General features: G+C 35.9%; 1 protein-coding gene across 1 annotated transcript in view; it reads left to right on the top strand.

Moving 5' to 3' along the window:
• Window positions 1-21,161, top strand: part of LOC140145850 (arsenite methyltransferase-like) — a 34,556-nt gene that overhangs the window by 7,432 nt on the left and 5,963 nt on the right. The window contains exons 2-6 of the mRNA XM_072167538.1: window positions 2,415-2,565; window positions 5,903-6,039; window positions 12,496-12,647; window positions 13,086-13,217; window positions 19,768-19,907. Coding sequence (XP_072023639.1) covers window positions 2,415-2,565; window positions 5,903-6,039; window positions 12,496-12,647; window positions 13,086-13,217; window positions 19,768-19,907 — 712 coding nt within the window. The remainder of the gene's footprint in view (window positions 1-2,414; window positions 2,566-5,902; window positions 6,040-12,495; window positions 12,648-13,085; window positions 13,218-19,767; window positions 19,908-21,161) is intronic.

Genomic DNA, 21,161 nt, shown 5'->3' with positions numbered 1-21,161 from the left:
GGGGTTAGTTGGAACGCGGGGTAAGTTGAAACATTGTATTTTTTTTTTTTGACACAAAAAATTAATTTGGTAAAATACTGGCACCTAGTAATAGGTATTAGTAAGGGTCATCCACCAAATTAGCAACAGCACTGATGCCCCACCAGTGTTGGCTTGGGAAAGGAATATCTGTTTTTTGACTTACTGACTAATTTTTACATGTATACCCCTCAGAAAAGATGCGTTATCTCCATGTTGTTTGAAGATTCAGGGGATTATTTTTTGAGTATCATAAGCACTAGTAGTAAGTCCCAGAATAATGTTTTAAATAAAAGTTTTATTGTATTTCTTATTTTGTGTAATGAACTTTGAAATGTAAAAATAGGCATCGGGGTTAGTTGAAACTTTTGAGGTGGGGTTAGTTGACACGTGAAAATCGCATAGAAAAATATGGTTAAAAATTTGACTTTTTAAAAATTTGTAACATGTTTTCCATTTCTTCAATGTTGCTTTAATATGGTTAAAAAGCAATAATACAAGCAAAAAGTGCACACAGAAAGTACATTTTATAATATTTTAGGCTTCTCATATTTTGGTCCATGGTGACACTCGTCACCTTGTGTCCAAAGTATTGACCCGCACTCCCACATATTTATTATTCATTTTTTCACACTGATTGTATGTTAAAGGGTGCCTTCAAGGGAAGTATAACCCTAACAACACAATAATAATTATTTTGACATTTTTATAAGCCGTGTTTCAACTAACCCCACCCTATGTTTCAACTTACCCCAGGGGTGGGGTTAGTTGAAACACTTTTTTTCAAACTTTCAAATTGGATTATATGAATAATCATAAGCAGGTCCAATAAAGTTTAAGGCTGTATTTGTAGCATGTATGTATATGTTTATACTGATATGGTTAGTGTTTCTTGAAAGTAATCGGTTTGCGTTAAAAAGATGATTTTGTGAAAAATGTTTCAACTAACCCCAATCTCCCCTACCTATTAAACCTTTGTACAATGTGTAATAAAAGACTGTAAATATATTTTTGCAATGAACAATGCACAGTATGGTCATCATATGTACACAGGGTTTTACATACCATAATATGTTGCATAATTTATGAAAACAATATGGCCTAGTGAATTGCTTTACAAAACATACATAGTATGGGATTAAATATGGTCCAAAGAGTTACCTGAAGAGTCAGCCCAACCAAAAATATTTTGGAGCCCTCACAGCGGGAAAAAGTGGGCAATATGGGAAGCTCCTTGCCGGGAAATTCGTACATCTAGCAGGAAACAAGAGCTATGGAAAAAAAAAATTTAAAAATTTAAATTAAAAAAAATTAAAAAATAAAAAAGAGAAAAAAAATACACATTACATGCATAAACAACAAGTTTCTGAACGCTTTCAAGTCGCCAAAAAAGTGTCAAAAAGTACAAAAAGTATGCACTCAAATCGCGCCATTTACAGTCTCATTTTTCAAAAATCTTCAGCTTCTGAGGGCGGGCACATCTACCAACAGACACCCCACTGGCGCCGCTAAACGCGGCGCGGATGGCTGCTTTGCAGCCATATGCTTCGCGGGAAGTCGGACCTTCCTTGCCGGGAAAAAAAATCATTTTTTCAGGCCGTGGGAGCCCTGTCCAACACCCTCCACACACATTTTACCAGTACTACTGTTTAGAACCCCTTCTCCAAAACAGAAAAGAAAAGAAATTAAAACAAAACAATAAAACATTACATAACAAAATATAGGCCTGTTGAGCTATTTCATTTGAAATCCATACACCCCAGATGGAAGATGTGACCTTACTCTCCTACACAGCACAGGGGGTGTGTGAAGTCAAACTGGAATAGCCCATTTTGTGAAATATTTCACCAAGCCACTTCAGGAAGCAAGTATTTATATGCATACAAACATGTGAATGTAGTAAAATATGTACATAGCCTATATGGCGAGCCATGTGTGTCATAATGTGCACCTAGCTATGTGCAGCTTTATTTATATCAACTTCATTTAACTTTAGAATACAAATCCGGTTTTGATGAGATTTGACCGGTTTAAACCTGCATTTGTGCCTGGGCAAGGGGGGGGGGGGCAAATCAATTTTGGGAGGTTGAAAGGTGGGCATATGACAAGAGATTTTTGGCACACCTTTATGAGACTCATCTTTAACATCTCTAAAAAGGAAAACAGTACTCACTCTGGACCATTTCCTATTTGAGGTTTGCGTAATGGGTTCCCAAGGGGCAAGATATGTTGTTATGCTGGGTGGGGCAAGCAGTTTTTGGGCAGGCCATATTGAAATTTACCTTATTAACTCTTATTTCTTCCAATACTTCCATAACTTCCAAAAAGGCCCTTTTTTCCCATACTTTGTAACAAATGTCAAGTTTATATACCGCTGCCTTTTCTATCTTGTATAGATTTTATGGATGTGGCCTAACCATACCACCACACATAGAAGGCTGCAGGATCTTGGATCTTGGCTCAGGTAGTGGACAGGATTGCTTTGCAATCAGCAAGCTTGTAGGTGCTAATGGATCAGTGGTGGGAGTAGACATGACAGATAAACAGGTGAATGATTGATTGAATGAATATTCATATGTAGTGGCAGTGTTCGATTTTCATCTATTTTTTTTGTGTAGCAAAAATTGCTACTCACTTTCAGATTTGAGTAGCAATTCCAAAATTTTGAGTAGCAGTTTGTTTTCACCATATGTTATCGATTTTTTTTTGTATTTTCTTGTCTTCTCACAGATTACTCAATCCCGGTACCCGGTACTCAATGCTTAAAAAAATAGACAAAAATCAAACACTGCATGGATACCATCTTTAAATTTAGGCCCCATTGGAAAAGAGAAAGGCCTCATCTTTTGGGGAAATCCACCTTATTCTTGTTACATTGCCCTTCCCATCCATGCATCTGATAGCTGATCATGTTTTGAAATTGCAACAATAATTACCACATACCCCATCCATGCATGGAAAACTGTAACATTTGTTAAACTTATTATTACTGGGTAATTTTGTCATTTGGAAGGAAATTTACTAGATGATGTGAAACTTTGCCATATATGCCCCAGTTAAAATACTAGTAAAGAGGCAACGTCCCGGGGCAACGTTATGCAATTGCAGTGTTGCAGACTGAATGTGGTTCAAAATTCGGCACCTAAACTTCCTAAGCTGATTATATCATGTGCCCTTTCTAAACACAAATTTTCCTTCAGTAATCAAGAGAAGTCCTACATTTTTGAGTAGAGGAAACTCACTTATTTACTAGCTGAAGCATTAAAATAATGTGAGGAATCTATGAAATCCTAAAAATCTTGTGTAATTTTGGAAGATTGTCACCAAGGACACACAATATTTCCGTCTCACCACTGAACTATACACCCATATAAACATTGCTACTTCTATGACGTCATAAATGAATACCGGTATGCACGTTTTTTGTTATCTGGTAATACATGGAAGTATGTAACACAACACGTCATGAAAAAAAAATTGCATATAAGGAAGGATACTGTATTTAGTTTAATGGCGTAACCCGCGTAAACATTACGATTTGGCCCAATTTGGAGACTTTTGGGTCATATTTTTGTGGATGTTTTCTTGGAAATGGAATTTATGGACACATTTTTGACTTCAACAAATGGTAACTTGCAAATGATGGTATATCAGCGTGGTTCACGGTCGCAAGTAGGCATTTTCCCCCGATTTTTTTGGATCACATTTTTTGCTACTGGTCAGTGTAGTTGAGTAGCAGTTTGTAAAAAATGACACACATTTTGCGATGCGAATCCAGGTAAATCGAACACTGTGTAGTGGTGTTAATTAAATTAGACAAATTTTTTGACTTCAACAATACAAATGTACTTTAAAAAATTTGATCGCTGCCGGATCAAAATCTGTTGTACATGAGCATATCTCCAGGAGTAATAACTTTCATCAAATAGACTGGGAAAACGTATTAATGTGCTGGAAAAAGAACCCAAAGAATTTTCCAGAAGAGTCCTAGAAGCCATTTACATCAGGAAAAAAGGACCAAACTTGAACAGAGACACTGAACTGGACCAGTTTGGAACAACCTTCTCATACACAAGACCACCAGGGGGACAAGGAAAACACCTTTGACGTCATCTACAAGTGTGACGTCATCCAAGGTTGTCAAGCCATAAATCGGGCTGAGGATGCACATGGTACTCTGAAAGCGCTCCCGGTAAGCGATCAAATTTTAAGTAGTGTTGAAGCCAAAAAATTCTTCTAATTTAGGTGAATGATTGATTTATTGAACGATTGATTGGTGGGATGGATTTGATTGATTTGTGATTGATCTATCGGAAGATTGATCAGAAGATTGATTGATGTTCCAGGGTGATGATCAAACTTGTTGTTGCAAGTGCCAGTGAATTTTGAAGGAATTTTGGTTCTTGCGTTGTAAAAAGAGTCAGGTTTCAATCAAATCCGACTAAAATTTCGCATTTTCAGGATTTTTTCAGCCTTTTTTTGTAAAATGCAAATCTCTTCTATTTCTTTCGTTGCCTAATGTAAATATTTGGTAAATCAATTTGTGGATTCCTGTGTGTGTGAATTGCTAGCTTGTGACACAGGGCTAATTTATTTGTTTTTAAAGGAAGGTGACCTAATATAATTTGGAAAATCAAATTTTTTTAAACTTACGTATTTAACATAAAATGTCATCCCTTTCAAGCACTCATGCAAAAAGAACATGTAAATGTTTTTTGTAAATGTGACTAATTCCTAATGGAATTACCGACATTTATACAGCGTGATATTGGTAGTCTACAGTGTTTTTATTAATGATAATCATCATGATCATATTGATTTCAAGTGAAAGGCCCTATTTTTCTCATAAACATATTGAAATTAGAAGTTCCAACTCGGTGTATTTCCGAAGATATCATCAAAAAACTGCCTAATTAGTCGCAATGTGGTATACCATATTTGAGACTAACTCGACAGTTTTTTTATTATTTTTTCGGAAATATACCAATTTGGAACGCTCATTTTCAATATGTTTAGAAAAATATGAGCTTTCATCTGATACCAAAATCAGCATTTTGATGAGGTAAAGTGGGGGATGAAAATGTCAATCAGGTTACCCACCTTTAATTGAAAAATCAATGTCATCAATACACATTTTACACATGTACTGTATCACTTTATTAATCACGGTTGTTTGATGTGATCATTTATTAATATTTCTAACAAATTTTGCACACAAATATACAGTTCTAGACCTTGCCAATATCACCAGCTGTTACACTAATTTACACATACCGTATTTATTTTTAACAGATTTTCTTTTCTTTATCAAATTTGTCACTTTTTCTGCCTTTTTGTAGTAATTTTTATTCTATGAACTGTATATTTGTGTGCAAATTGAGGACACTATTTACATCATTTTTAATTTAGTCTAAGCTCAATAATATGAGTTATTCCTTTCATTATTTCATGACAAAAAGTAGTTTTGAGAATTTCCTTGCTCTACATAATACATGTATGTACACAACCAGATTCTCATTCACGGTTTACCACCGCGGCAGATTACCTTCGCGGCTACACCTGGTGTAGCCCTGAAGCTACACTTTGATGGAGCTACTCTGAAGCTACTTCACCGGATAGAAGTAGTCAACGGATTTTTGACTCGCGTTACGGTGCACCGCTTCAGAGTAGCCCTGGGAGTAATCCGGAGTAGCTCCAGAGTACATCCAGTGAGAAATTGGATGTGTATGTTACTCATTTTCATGTTTTAATGCCAACGGTCTACCCCTTGTAAAGATGCAAACAAGATTTAAGATAAATAGTGCCGTCAGTGTTCAACTTTGCTTTAAAATTAATATAGTTCGACATGCCTTCAAACAACCGTGCATTTTCTTCTTCATTCCAGCTTGATATCGCATACAAACATGAAGAGTACCACCGTGAATTATTCGGCTACAAAGAAAAGAACACACGGTTTGTAAAGGGCTACATAGAAGATTTGAAAGCTGCCAAACTGAAGGATGACGAATTTGACATTGTAGTGTAAGTGTTTTAAATTTTTAGGGTGATTTTCTTTTTGTTCAACTTCTGGATTCAGGGACTTATTCGGGCGATATCAAATGTCCAATACCGTTACACAAAATAAAATAGACACGATGGAAGACTTGTAGATATACAATGTTATTATGCTCCGACTTTAATATAATACTCTCTAGAAACAATATTAAGATGGTAAATTATGATGAAGATTGAGTTGTTGATGTTGACCAGTTGGAAGCTAAGATGGAAGGTTTGATGTTTATCAGTTGGTGGCTAAGATGGAAGTGAAGCAGGGTTGCCAAAACTTTTCAGCCCAAGTCGCGGGTATTAGCCGTGAAATGTCGCCCAAATAGCCAAAAAATCGCCCAAAATTTTAAAGTCGATTTAGGGGGGGTTCTACACCCCCGTTTTATTTTGAAATTTTTGAAAATGTTGAAATAAATTCTAAAAAAACAACAAAAACTGAAAAAATAGAAAAAAAAATTAATTAATTTTAAAAAAAGCTGAAGATAAATTTAAAGTCGATTTGAGGGGGTTCTACACCCCCCTTTATTTTGGAAGTTTGGGGAAAAGCTGAAATAAATTATAAAAAAACTAACAAAAAATGAAAAAGTTATAAAAAAAAAGAAAAATTAAAAGACGGCAGGGGGGGCTACACCCCTTTCTTTCTATTTTTTTAATGCTGAAATAAATTATAAAAAACTAACAAAAACTGATTTTTTTTGTTATAGGCTTAAGCCTACTGTAAGGAAAATTTATTTGTGAATTTTGTGGAAATAATTATTGAAATAAATTAAAGTAAAAAAATAAAATTGAAGAAAAAAAAATGTTTAAACTGCAAATTGAAATAATGAAAAATTAACAAACATTTTCAAAAATTTAAGAAAAAATAAACTGCAAGGAAAATAAAATGTTGACTTTTGACGGGTTCTGCACTATCTTTTTTAATTTTGGGGAAATGCTGAAACAAATTATAAACAAACGAACAAAAATTATTTTTAAAAAATACCAGGAAAACGAACACATTTATTAATAGACATGCCATTCATTGCAATATAGGGGGTAGGCCTACAAAATGTCCCTTCAGCTGAGTGATAACAACGCGTGTGCATGTACTATTTTTAATCAAATTCAAAACGGCTGGTACTTTTGATCATCATGCCGTTTCAAAAGAAAATGTGCGATATCGGTATGCCTACTAGGTGTTTACACATTTTTATTTCAAAAGAACCGCCAACGGGAAAAAAACACCTTATGTTGAAGTAGAAACTTCAAACTTGGCACCCCGCTGCCACTAAGAAGCAACTTAAGTCGTCTTAAACCACTTGTGAGTATTTAGATGGAAATATTCTAAGGATAATTCTCCAGCTCAAGTGGTCTTTAGCAACAACATGTGATGCGATTAACCAGCCCCCTCCCTGTGCGTGTAGTCCTTCAAGGAGGACCACGCTCCATTTAGTACGATAGTCCACGCCGTCAGGCGTGGGTCCTTCTACATTAGACATATCCTTCCCGGAAAGTCGGGGAAATGTCAAACTGATTAATTGACGCCTACTGACAGCTACTAATGACATTCAGCCAATCCGATTGACTGAATATCACCAATAGCTGTCAGTAGGTGTGGCTTGCCTACCTGCTACCAGAACACCAGCTTCTTGCTTGGGATTGACACAAGTATTACGTAACGAAATTGATTATTAATCCTCTTCAGTTGATATGTGTTCATGCTATTATAATACTCGGTTTTCTTCTTACCCTCAGTTCACTGACCTGTACTTGTAGGTTGCACACAATCAGTTCCTTTTGTCATCACTACATTTAATACTGTCCTGGTTAACCACGATTCGTTACTATTTTTGTATAGAGATTGTGCTTGAAATTAGTAATTGGCTACAAACAAAGGATTTGAACCGGCGTCCTTCAACGTAATCATGGGCCAGTGCAGTCCATTTAATCAAATGTTGTAATCAACCTATTTGATCGTAGTGCATTTGTTATGTATGAGCGTGTTTATAGCGAGACAATCTTTCCGTTAAACTGTCGCGTAGTCTAGATTGGCAATGGTTAGTAAAATATAAACAAATATAGACTGCGTGGCAGTCCAGCTAAATACCGGATAATCTGGCTCACTATAAACACGCTCTATGTGAGACGAACTGTCTCGGTAGATTGCACTCATTGCTTTTGTTGAATGGATTTGAGTAGTCCGCCATATTTACGGTATATGATACGTCATATGCACAACCTCTATTAGGCGCGTGAAAGTCGATTCGAGTTTATCGTCCCCGCCAGCGCCACTTTTTGGAAACCAAAAACACCAGCGTCAAATTTTCAAAAATGCCAAAATAATTCATTATTTTCAAAGTATCAGTGTTTTCACCAGTTTTAGCAATTGGAAACATATATTTTTGTTTGTAAAACATATACATTCATAACTTGTAAGCAAAACCAGGCTCTTTTCTAACTTTTCTAGTCCCTACCCATATAAAAACATGTTTATAAATAACATGTATGAGTGTGGCTTTAAATCAACATGCATTTTAGGTCAATAATGAAATCTGATGAAATAATGAAAAAATGAAAAATGAAAAAGTCACCTCACCAACCTGGGAAAAAAAAGGGACGATAAACTCGGAATTGATTTTCATGGGCCTTAATTGTGATAGTTGGCCTATTCGTTTAACATGTTTAAGAAAGATATAGAATTGGAGGACACACGCTTCATAAAAACTTCGGGTTTCACTCATTTATTTACATTAATAATAAAACATAATTGATGATAATGAAATAGGCCTAAATATAATTATAGGCCCGTATTAAATAATGAAAGAAAGAAAGAAAGAAAGAAAGAAAGAAAGAAAGAAAGAAAGAAAGAAAGAAAGAAGGAAAGAAAGCAAGAAAGTAAGAAGAAAGAAGGAAAGGAAGAAAGAAAGAACTTGCTGAACTTATTATTTTCAAGAAAAGGAATTAACATAATGTGTATTCATTAATTATTCGTTAATATACTTATTTCTATTCATCAGTTTTTGTTTTATTATTCATTTATTTATTTTCTATTCGTTTATTGATTTATATTATTGCCATTTATCAGGCTTATGGTTTTTATTCATTTTATTCGAATTATTTGTTGATTTATTTATCCATTTATTTATATAAAGAAAATATTTATTTATTATTTATTTACATTGAATTTAATATTGTTTTATTAAATCATCAATTAATTTTTCGATTGATCAATTAAAAGTGGTGAATCCCATGCCCCTCAGTTGAAACGAGAAGACCATGTTGTTTTTTAAAGATTTGATATTAAAATAGTTTAAATCAAAACCCTAAATTCAAATAGTAATCACAGGCCCTTTCATGCCTTCTGGATTAAAGAAATATACTGTAATTTTTCCGTTCCTTTTTTTTCACATGCATTTGAAATATCAACAGTACTTTAAGTTGCGAGTTGTATCGCCTTTTATTTTATTTTACTCACTCTGTTATTTCCAGTTAGGTGTTAAATAGGCTTAATGTACGATTTCCTTCAAATTTTAAATTTGTCAATTGTCATTATATATTCAAAATGCTGAAATAATACCAGTAATAGGCCCTAATTATCGGGAATGGTTTTGTCCATTTTGAGCTGAAATAACGAGGTAAACACTGCTTGTTATTTTGGCCGTTTAACACGCAGTTCTATAGGAGGATATGCATGATGATAAAGTCATAATTCTTGAATTATGACTTTATGTCGAACTATGCTCTGTTTACCTACAAACACAACTAATTTGGCTGATTCCATTTAGGTGCAAGTTGTGACATGTGTATACGTTACAAATATGCCAAAAAATCAGGTTTGAAAAAAATTAACCATTATGACTTTAATAAATCAAAGTTCAGTTCCAAATAAACGGTGTGTAGAATTAATGTTCTTTTAGCCTTTTTAATGGTATCACGGTTAGGCCTCTTGACAAATGTGACAATATTAAATAAAAAAAAGGAAAACAAACCTAGAATCATACAAATGACTTTTTGTTAACACTGATTAGGCCTACACTATCTCGAACTACACTGATATAGCAACAAAAAACTTTCCGAATTCATACTAGCCACTGGTAAGCGACCTCAAAAGTTAGTATTGCTTTTATTGCATTATCAAAATCAATCGATTGAGATACCAAGTACTTGAGATGACTTGAGAGTCCCAGTTATGTAATAGATGCGGTTGAATGATAGCCCGAATGGTGGGCGGGCTATTTTCCATATTTGGATTCATGACCTAACTCATCGACTGATTTGGTTTTAGTCACTGTTTATTATAATGAGGGACACTGCTGGGGGTAGCGACCCAATGTGTAAGGACCAACGCCTGACGGCGTTGATTATGGTACTAAATATTGCGTTGGTCCTGTATGGACTATGTGCGTGCCATTGTTATATGGGAAGCACACTGACCACAGAGTGTTTTGTAACTAGTTGCTTATTGAATTACTTGTTTGGTGCTTTTGTTGAATGACCATTGAAAGAATTGGCAATCATGATCAAAAAAATAAGTTTTGAAGTCGGCTTTATCACAAATCGCCCAACATTTAATACATTTCGCGGGTGAGATTTTCAAAGTAGCCCAAATGTCGCGAAATCAAGGAGCACTTTCTTTGTCGCGGGGACGGAAGTTGAAAATCGCCCAATTGGGCGCCCAAATCGCGGGTTTGGCAACCCTGAAGTGAAGTTAAAATTATCTAAGGGGCAAGCTCACCAGAAAAACACTTGAAAACCAACTTAAGTACCATCTCTGCAACAGCATAAATAATAACCTTAACTAAGCATTTACTTAATGACTACTCTTAACAATACACAACCCGTTAAAGAGATAAAACTTTCTCATGAATATTCATAAGTAGATCACCTACCATCGCCAAAAGATAAGTGGCCATAAATTCTATCACACTTAACTAATTGGGATGACAATACACACTCATATAAAAGGAATCAATTGCTAAAGTGCTCTTAAAACTTCTATGAATGGAAGACAATAAACAATGAAGACATAAAACATTTGAAATACTCATAAATTTGAGAATCAAAGGATGCCTACATTTTCATAATCAATACAGAGGTAAATGACCTTTTCAAATTAAAGATAAACCATTATCTATTAAAATGATTTCAAAGACAATAATGATTACGATGGAAAATAACTTAACTTGATGATGATTCTGATCGATTAATTACACAACAGATAGAAATATAATTTGATATGAAATCACAGAGTAGTACTCAAGTCCCAATTTCTGGTCTGTACTCAAGTCCCAATTTCCATACCAGTACCCGTAGCCCTGTACCCAGCTCCATTTGGCTTCGGACCCAAACCCATACTCACGATGGGTCAAGTCTTTCTTGTAGACAAATATAAACTGCTCAAATAAAGAAAGTCCGCAGTCATGTAACCCGTCCTACACCAAAATCTGATCGTGTTATGAACATTTAATTGATAAAGTCGTGTGCAGAATCTTGTTAGCTCCAACTTGATACCAAATTTGCCACCAAAACTCTAAATTCAGAGAGATTGAGACCAGTATATGAAATTTGGTGCATTTTCAAAAGTTGCAAATTAAAAATGGACCACGCAGCGGAGCTATAGAGGTGAATGGCACAGCGCGACCATTGATAAAGCGAAACAACCGCTAGGTCATATCGATCGCATCGAGCCCTAGTATTCATCAGTAAAGCACTGTAGCAATCCATGCGTTTTAAATTAACAATTGAATACAGCGGCGCACTTGGGATAGTCGACATGGGTTCATCGTGGGCAAGCAAGCTTGACCACATTGCCACGCTCAGCAATTTCGACCGCGTTATCGTTTTGATTTGCAACTTTTGAAAATGCACCAAATGCCATAAACTGGTATCAGTCTTTGTCACTTTTGAGTGTTTGGTATCAAATTTGGTATCAAATCAGAGCTAACAAGATTCTGCACACAACCGTATCAATCAAATTTTCATAACAAGATCAGGTTTTGGTGTAGGACGGGTTACATGACTGCGGACTTTCTTTATTTGAGCAGTTTATATTTATATGTATAGAGACAAAGGGCACCATAGGATAAAGTATCACAGCCTGGATGGGTGTGGATAACACCAAGCTGTTGAGATTGGCAAAGAACAGGATAGATTGGCATTCCATGGTCACCAACGTCACTGGATATGGCACATAGTATATACATATAATAAACAGAGTACACTGACTGGCAAAGGCCAGCATCATCTGCTAGAGTGAATTTGCAAAATATGGGCCTTTTACCCCCCCCAAAAAAAAATATCCAAAAGTGTACTTAAAGTAAAACTATACATTGGTTCACCTCAAGTTCGATAGTGACTTGGATGCGTATTTTGCTAGTCACAGTGTCGAGGAGTTTGTCAATGGTCACAACAGAGAAGTTGTCCTATAAACAATTAACTCATTTCTTATTACAGATCCAACTGTGTCGTGAATCTTTCACCAGACAAGAGAGCGGTACTGCAAGAAGCGTACCGGGTGCTCAAGCCGGGTGGAGAGCTGTACTTCAGCGACATCTATACAGAGAACGAACTACCTGATGCTGTCCGCAATGACAAGGTGCTATGGGGTAGGTCAATTTGAGAGGTTAAAGGTCAATTTTTGCATTCTGTATTGTGCACATCTGATACCTGTATATCTAAAAATCAGTATTTCCAAGTAAATTCCGACATGATCATATCACATTTGTATGTTTCACATGTTGTAAAGTGTATTCACCTTATTACCTCAAGGCCAAGAAAACAAACAATGTTAATGTTACTCTCAAGCATGAGAATATTCAGGTTTTTGCTTGAATTCAGGCAGTTTTGTTGTCCAAATTTTCGTATTCTTATTTTTTTTCAGCCTGTTTTGGGCCTTTTTAAGCTGAATTCACACGCTTTTTCAGGCAGTTTTCAAAAAAGCCATTCTCGTGCCTGTATTCTGGTAGAAGCTGGTGGGCGGAATAACTTTTTTTTTAGATTTCATAGTCCAAACTGCTTTTAATGTATACTTTGTCTTCATCCAGGAGAATGTCTTGCGGGTGCTCTTCCATGGAAGGACCTCATTTCATTCAGTAAGCAGTGTGGATTCACCACCCCACGTCTTGTTAGCACTGCGCCAGTCGACATTAGTGACGAACAGGCTGCTGCTGTTCTAGGTAAGTCTGCAGGCCTGCTGACAATTCTATGTGGGATAACCTCTACCAAATTAGCCTACACTGGCTATCCAGGCTTGTACAGTTGTATGAGCTTGGAACGGTCCATGGTTTTCCATGGATTAGCATGTGTTCCTCACAGACCAACCTGGGTAAACAAACAAACAAACAAACAAACAAATGTTTACACAGTAGCGAACAGATGTAGATACAAGGGTGTAAAGGGGTCTTGGGGGGCCTAAAAAATGAAAATGAAGGGCTGTGAAAATACAAAGAAAAGAATGTAAAAAAATAGGCAGATCTGATTTGGCGTGGACTGTGAACAGGAACCAATAAATTGACTTACATTAAGGGGTACTACACCCTGGCCAAATTGTGCCTATTTTTGCATTTTTCTCAAAAAGTAAAGCGCATTGCTGACAAATAAGATATGCATATTATAGGGGCAAGGACTACAACTACTGCACCGAAAATTCAGGAACTCAAGGCAAGTAGTTATTGATTTATTGATCAAATATTGGTTTTCCCTCATTTTTGACTGTAACTCCACAACTGTTGTGTGTGCTGAAATAAAATTTCCAGTGCAGTAGTTGTAGTCCTTGCCCCTATAATATACATATCTTACTTTATGCTCTATAATTTTTGAAAAAAATGCAAAAATAGGCACAAAATTAGGCAGGGGTGTAGTACCCCCTTAAGGTTGCCTTTACCATTATACATGTAAAATTATAATTTTGAATGAAAATGAGGATCAACATTGTAAACTAAAGCTTGCCATTTTATTTTTTTGAAGCAAGTCAAGACGGCGGTATATTTTGTGGTGGGATTTTACAGGGAAGAACAGCGGTTCATTTTTACACACTTTTAAGTTTAGGGTTCTTAGGTTCAGGGTTAGGGTTTTAAAAATATCCCGGGGAAACAAGTTGAAATCATCCAAGTGTAAGAGACTAATTTTTGCCTCTCACATGCTATTGCAATTTGGTCACATTATATTTCTATGGTTCCAAGAAGTGACCAGTACCAATCCGTTTTGGGCACTCATGTATGACAGAGCACATAACTTACATAAGCTGAAAATGCCCTTTTCTTGAAAATCTGTTTTTTCTTAACCCCTGAAGGTGTCGCACATTTTACTTGTCTTGTTGCAACAAACACACCTTTTCACATGAGTTTATGTGTACTTCTTGAGTGACCCTCCCTTAACCCAAACCCCACCCCAGTTACCAATCATATTTGGAGGATTCTTTCCTGTGAGAAACTCAATCCTGTCATTTGATTCAATTTAGCTAGTACTACTAAAATCCATGTTCTGCACTGTCTGTTAGAAATTTGCAAGAAATGAAACTGTGAGTACAGCCCTCTATAATTGCTCAACCTCTTGCTTTATATAAAATTGTCAGTGACTTCTAGAGGGCAGTATATTTATAGCAGTTGCACACCAAATAAATTTCATAATGATTTTGCATGCATGAATACCACTGGACAATACTGCCTGTGTATTGGAAAAATAACTTACATGCTTAAACAAAGGGGCACTTTGTGTGTGATCCACAGCCTTATCCCCCACTTAATTCCAAGAAAGATATACTAGAATTACATAATGCTTGTGTGTGTAACCTTTCTTCCAGATTCAGTAATTTGAAAAAAACCATAATTCCCAATTTGTATTTTCTGTCTGTGTCATCAGACAGAAATTACACTAACAATTTTGGAATCAACTGATATTTTGGAAATAAATATTTTTCATGGATATATCTATTGAACCATACGTAAAATCATGAAACTCGTCCAGCTGGTACATGTACAGGGGGGAGGGCTAAAGAATCCATGTTCATGTTCAATTTATGCCAAAGAATTAAAACCAGAGAACCCAGACTCACTATACTGCCACATACAATAGTACCATCAGCTGAGGGGATTGGGGGTATTCGGGTCCTTGCCGATGGGGCGCGGGACTAAAAACGAAAATAAAATGTTAGGTGAATTACCGTGAATTTCTGGATTTCCTTTCCTCAGAAACTCGATCCTCACTCTCATGAAAAAAGTAAGTGATAAGGCTCGGACACAGTCCACTGCCTTATAAAATACAGTGACATTATATTGACACTGCCTTATAAAATACAGTGACATTCCAAATGAAACCATCTACAACCTGACCAAAACCACTCCACTGGTTTCCAGAGTCAAGATTCATCAACTCAAATTTCTCGGCCATATACTGCGTCTTGAAGATGGCGAGCCTGTGAAAGAATATGCGCTTTATATTCCACCACATGGGAAGAGGAAACCGGGACGGCCACGCACACTGTACTTACAGTATGTCCAGCACCTCCTGGGAGATACTGAAGGGATGCTGCAGCCAAACAAAATTGTTTCGCTTGCCCAAGATCGCATTAGTTGGAGAAAGCTTGTAGTCGCCTGCTCCGCAGCCGACTGATGATGATGATGATGATGATGATGATGACATTATATTGTCATTTTATTATCCCCTCCAGGCATTCCCAATGACCAGCTGCATGCAGGCCTTGACCTTCCACAAAACCAGAACAAAAGCGTGTAAATCATCAAGAGAACAACCAGTGATGCCAACACCATGCCTTAGGTGCACAATTGGGCTATTTGGCGATTACTTGCTGCTACGCAAAAAACTGTGCCACTACTTGCCTAAAATTGGGATACTTTGCACGAGTCAGGTCGCCGCAGTAGTTTGATATATTTTTCTTTCAATTTAGCCGATTTATAAAGGTTTTGAATGTCTGAAGTTCCCAATTGCAATTACATAGGGTTTTGTGACCATTTATTGATCGGTCCGTAACTTCCCATTTACAGGATTTTAAGTCAAGTGCTTTTCCATCCAATTGGGGGATTTGGGTTGTAAATTCGAGTAAATCCGCCCAAATATCCAGTATTGGGTACCTTTTTTGGAAGCTTAAAAATTGGGCAACTTGAGACTCCTTGTATATCAATGTGCCAAGCCTTGGTGCTGAAAAGTTTTGGCAACTGAAGTCTTTTGCAAAGTAAAACCACTTCTATCAAGTTTTGTGTGTAATATTGTTCTATTTTATCTATAGGCCTAGTGAAAACTACATGTATCTAAAATTACCTTCTGGTGTCTGAGATACGACAATTCATGATTATGTCAAGCCATAAAAAATATGTTTTCATTTTTTTTTAATATTTTGTGTTAATTACTGTTTTAATTACTGTCTGAACCAGACTTTTGAAATAATCCAAAGGGGTTAATCAGAGATAGCACCAGCTCAAAAATTGAAAGGGTCCAGATTTTTACCGGACCCTTTAAGCCCTGCAAAACCCAAATGTAAGGGGTCCAATGAGAATTTTAAGGGGTTCGAAGTTATTTATTATGAGCAACTCGGCAAAGGATTTAGATAATTCTAAATTATCGTGCATCATGTAATTTAGTTTTGATAGGACCGGTTGGTCAATTTCAACTTATAATTTAAGGGGTCGAAATCGTCCAAAACAAAAAAGTAAGGGGTCCCAGGACCCCTGGTCTTGGTTTGGGATTGGGTATGGATTTATGGCATTGGGTATATGATTTATGGTATTCAAAAAAACAGGCCTACAAAATTTGGAAAAATACCTCCCAAAAATAAACAAATTTTCAATTATTTCAGAATATTACGTTAAATTTGTAAAATTCTTGAAAACAAATTGGAAGAATCTGCATTTTTTTTGAGGAAATTTGTGAAAAGCACCCCATCTCTAAACCAGTTATCAGAAAATTGTGGCCCAAGGTTATACCAAGAAGCTTGAATTTAAAATGCACCCCAAATCTGCCAAAATCCCTGTACTCACCTATCCCCCCCCCCCTGAAAATAATGATAAACATGAAAAAAATCACAAAATCAAATTTACTGCAGTTACTCACTTCATCCACATGACCCAAAACAATAAAAAGGAAATATAATTATTTACTTGTTTATGCAATAAAACTATCATTTTAATTTGGTAAACGTTTTTATAGAATTTTTTATAGGATAAAAAGCCAGGTGAGATAAAATTGTGTCGTTATTATCCAAGCTTGTTTGTCACTAGACTTGTCCAAGTCTTTTTGACATTCTTAGGACAGCAAAATTAATTATCAATGAACAGTGTTCGAATTAAGGAAAAATAAATGGTTGTCCCACGGACAACCAGGTTACAATTTCTGGTTGTCCGTCTAAGTTTTTGGTTGTTCGTACAAGTTTTTTTGCTATTAATGTACTTGAATATCAGTGTATAAGTCCTACATGATATGTGATACACGTAGGCCTACAAAGGTGAATTTTGGCTACAGATTTATGGTTGTCCGGCGAACAACCAAATCAGTATTTTTGGTTGTCCGGTGACTTTTTTTAGTTGTCCCGGGCGACGGACAACCAAAATTTCGAACGCTGTCTATGAATCTTCAAAAATTAAAAATTAATGTAGGCCTATGCCTAAATTCAGTTATGAGTGGGTGCGTAATGTATGCAATGGTTATAGGCCTATATCATGTGGTTAACATACGAACCTATAGTAAGTTAAAATATCTTGCAAACAAGATCAAGGTATGATACTAGTACCTGGGTATCATCCCTGGTAACTTGTGAGTGCACTATTTTACTTTTATAGGTACAGATCATTCTAGGGTCAGTGGTCATGGTGGTGTAGGATCTTTGAGTTTGTCCAACTAGGGAAAGTGGTGCTAGGTGCAACATGGGATCCATTATGTATTCGCCATTTACACAGTGATAAACATCCAAGAAACCACCATAAGTTATCAGTACATTTATTGTTGATTTGACCAATGATTGAATAGGTATACAAGTTATTGTGTGGTTTTCTGTGATTTTCAGGCATTGTTTGATGCCTCATTAAACTTGCAGTCACAAAAAAGGAATAAAATCATGATGGTCCAGTAGGCAATAGAATTGCTCTAAAAAGCTGTATAATAGCTTAATTAAAGTTATAGTATATCATAAAGATTTGAACAATGGCACATATGGACATAACTGGAATTTAAGGCATTAAACTTTAAGTGACCTCCCTTAAAAATCCTACCAGCAAATAAGGGGAGGAACCCTTATTAATTCTTGTTGGGATTTTCAGGGGATGGAGCTCTCATCAGTTTGTACGTAAAATATACCCTCGGTCAAAGGAGCTCATGCGCAAATCTTTACAGTACATGTATGTCCACAAAGTTGGCCATAGTTGAGTGTTAACAGCTATTGCATGTGTTCTGATCTGCAATCTATCCTAGCTTCCAGGATCGTGCATCTAAATTGCAGGCATGAAAAGTTTCTGCGGATTTTTAATTTTCCTCTTTTTGGTGTTTTTTTTTAAACATTCACCAACATTAAGGCCTAAAAAAATAGTTTAATTGGCGTAACCCTAAAAAACAGGCCAGACTCTATGCAAAAAAATCAATGAGTGGTTATTTTATGTATCATTTTTTAACTTCTAGTAAAATTAATCCTCCAGAAAGGCTTCCAAAGGGTATTTAAATCATGGAAACTCTGGCTTCAGGGGAATCCGCCCATAGGACCCCCGCCAGGGCTTTGCCCCTGGACCCCACCAAGGGCCTGTGGACAGTCGGCCGTAATCTACGATAGCTCCGCTCGCTACGCTTTGCATTGGTCAACATGTTTCAGTGGGTTTTTTTCCATGCCTGAAACTGCACATACATGCATGTAAAGCCTGTGCGATAATACTCAAAAATTGAGGTACAGCATAAGAATTTTTACTTAGTTATATAGAAGTGGGTAGGGGTAAAAATTGTTTTTGAATTTTTCTCTTTTCTTGAACGGTGTTACTATTTTTTTGCTTCTTTGGATTTTATGGGCCTCCAAAAGTGTTTTTTTGCTTTGCTTTTACAGAAAAAAAACCTGTTCTACGGGCCCGACTGATCCAAGTATGCGTTTCGGGGAATTTTGCTAAAATCATGTAAAATCAGCCATTTTTTGCCCAAAATTTATTAGTTTTGGCTGAACATTTTTAGAAAATATGTTTGCAAAAAAATTTAGATTTTTTCAGATTTTTCAGGAAAAAAAAGCAACGCCGACCGACCCTATAGCTACTTGAAAGGTCCGGCTGCCCGTAGAACAGGATTTTTTTTTTCATCGCCTAAAACTTTTTTTTTAGCCCAAATTTTTTCGGTCAACATTTTTTATTATTAATTCTTAAAAACTGGATAAAAAAATATCTAGGAACTTTTTTTACATTTTTTTGAATTTTGACCAACTTCACCAAAAATATTATGATTATGATTTATGATTTTTTGAAAATTTTGCATTTTTTGACCTTCTCAAAGTTGGTCAAAATTCAAAAAAATAAAAAATCTGGTCCTAGATATTTTTATCTAGTTTTTGAAAATTAATTTAAAAAAATTTGGCTTAACAATTTTTTTGTTATGTTGACCAAAAAAAATTTGACCTCACAGATGAATTCATCATGTCATTGCCATTCTAAAATGCATACTTTTACATTCTTTAGACCAATAATTTAGCAGTTATGAGGCCTTACAAAATTTTTGTCTCAAATTTTCTCACCTTGTTTTGTTCCTTGACAGGAGAACTCAAGTTTGTATCTGCTACATATAGAATGTTCAAGCTGAATCCCTCACCATCTGATGGGTCAAAGGTCACCTACCAGGGGACACTGAGTGAATATGAAGCAGAACTTCCCTTTGACTCTGAGTTGACTTTCAAGGTGAGTTTTTTTTTTGTTCGTCTTCATCCAGGGAAGTGTTACAAATGCAGAGAAAGCTTTCTCATAAAAAGAGGATGCTAGAATCATGAAATACTGCTTTAAAATAATGTTAGAATGTTTGCAGAAGTTATTAAAATATTTTATACTTTTGCACATGTATATAACCTGATGTTTTGTGTTGACTGGCATTACCGTATTGTTCCTAAATAAGGGCCCCTGGGCTGTGACATTTCATGAAGGCTGGGCGTTTATTAGGGAACAATTTTTTGTGTATGTTTTCACATTAAATGACCAAAATAACACCACCCATTACAGTTTAGATGCATCTGTTTGCAGGAGGAATGGCTTATCATCATGAGAAATTAATTTCTTTAATCCTATACAGCGTTGGAAATAGCTGGTATTTGCTACATTGCACAATTTTGGAGTTAAGTAGCATTTTTATGCCATAGACTTACACACTGAAATATGTGAATGTACCAAGAGAAAAGTAAGGAAAGCAAATTTTGCTACACATAAAAAAATGCTTAATTCAAACACTGATCCTATAATATCCAGTGAGACCTAGGAATGATCTAATTTTCTTTTAATGTATATTTGCACTAATGGTAAATTTTATTGCTTTTTCAATTTTCATTTTGGACAATTTTGGGTGTAGGCGTTTCATAGAGACTGGGCGCTTATTAGGAAAAATACGGAATTCTTGAATTTTTGGAAAATGCAGGAGAGGATTATAACCAAAATTAATGTGGGAATATACTTGGATCAGTGTATATTTACTGTATGTGTCTTTCAGGAGGGCTTACCATAATTTTGTTTATTAATTTTTCAATAACTTGACATGTTTTTCATGTACAAAAAGGTTAGGTGTTTCCCTTCCATAACTTCTATTATTTCCAGACCCTTTATGTCATCAATTGTTTATGTTTAAAGTTTGTTAGTGAAACAGCTCTTCCAAGAAATCCACTCATAACTGTTGGACCATGGTCATGATGAATAATGGCATCCAGTTCAGATATACATGTAGTGCTAGCCATGATAGCTTTCCATTGTGTTAAGAGTTGTCCTACCGTGTCCCCCATTTTTGCAACAGTTAGGTAAATCTAGTTTACACACTGTGTTGGGAAAATCACTGGCATGTCAGCTGTCATGTCAATCTAGACCATGTACCACGCAAACAAAACGTTTTTGACATTATTTGCGAAAGGTTAAAAAGGTTGCCAGAATTAAATGTCAGGTTATATAAAGGATATG

This window comes from Amphiura filiformis, chromosome 2 (assembly GCF_039555335.1).
Source record: "Amphiura filiformis chromosome 2, Afil_fr2py, whole genome shotgun sequence".
Taxonomy (NCBI): domain Eukaryota; kingdom Metazoa; phylum Echinodermata; class Ophiuroidea; order Amphilepidida; family Amphiuridae; genus Amphiura; species Amphiura filiformis.
Note: the sequence above shows the minus strand (reverse complement) of the source record. Positions and strands in the feature narration are given on the sequence as shown.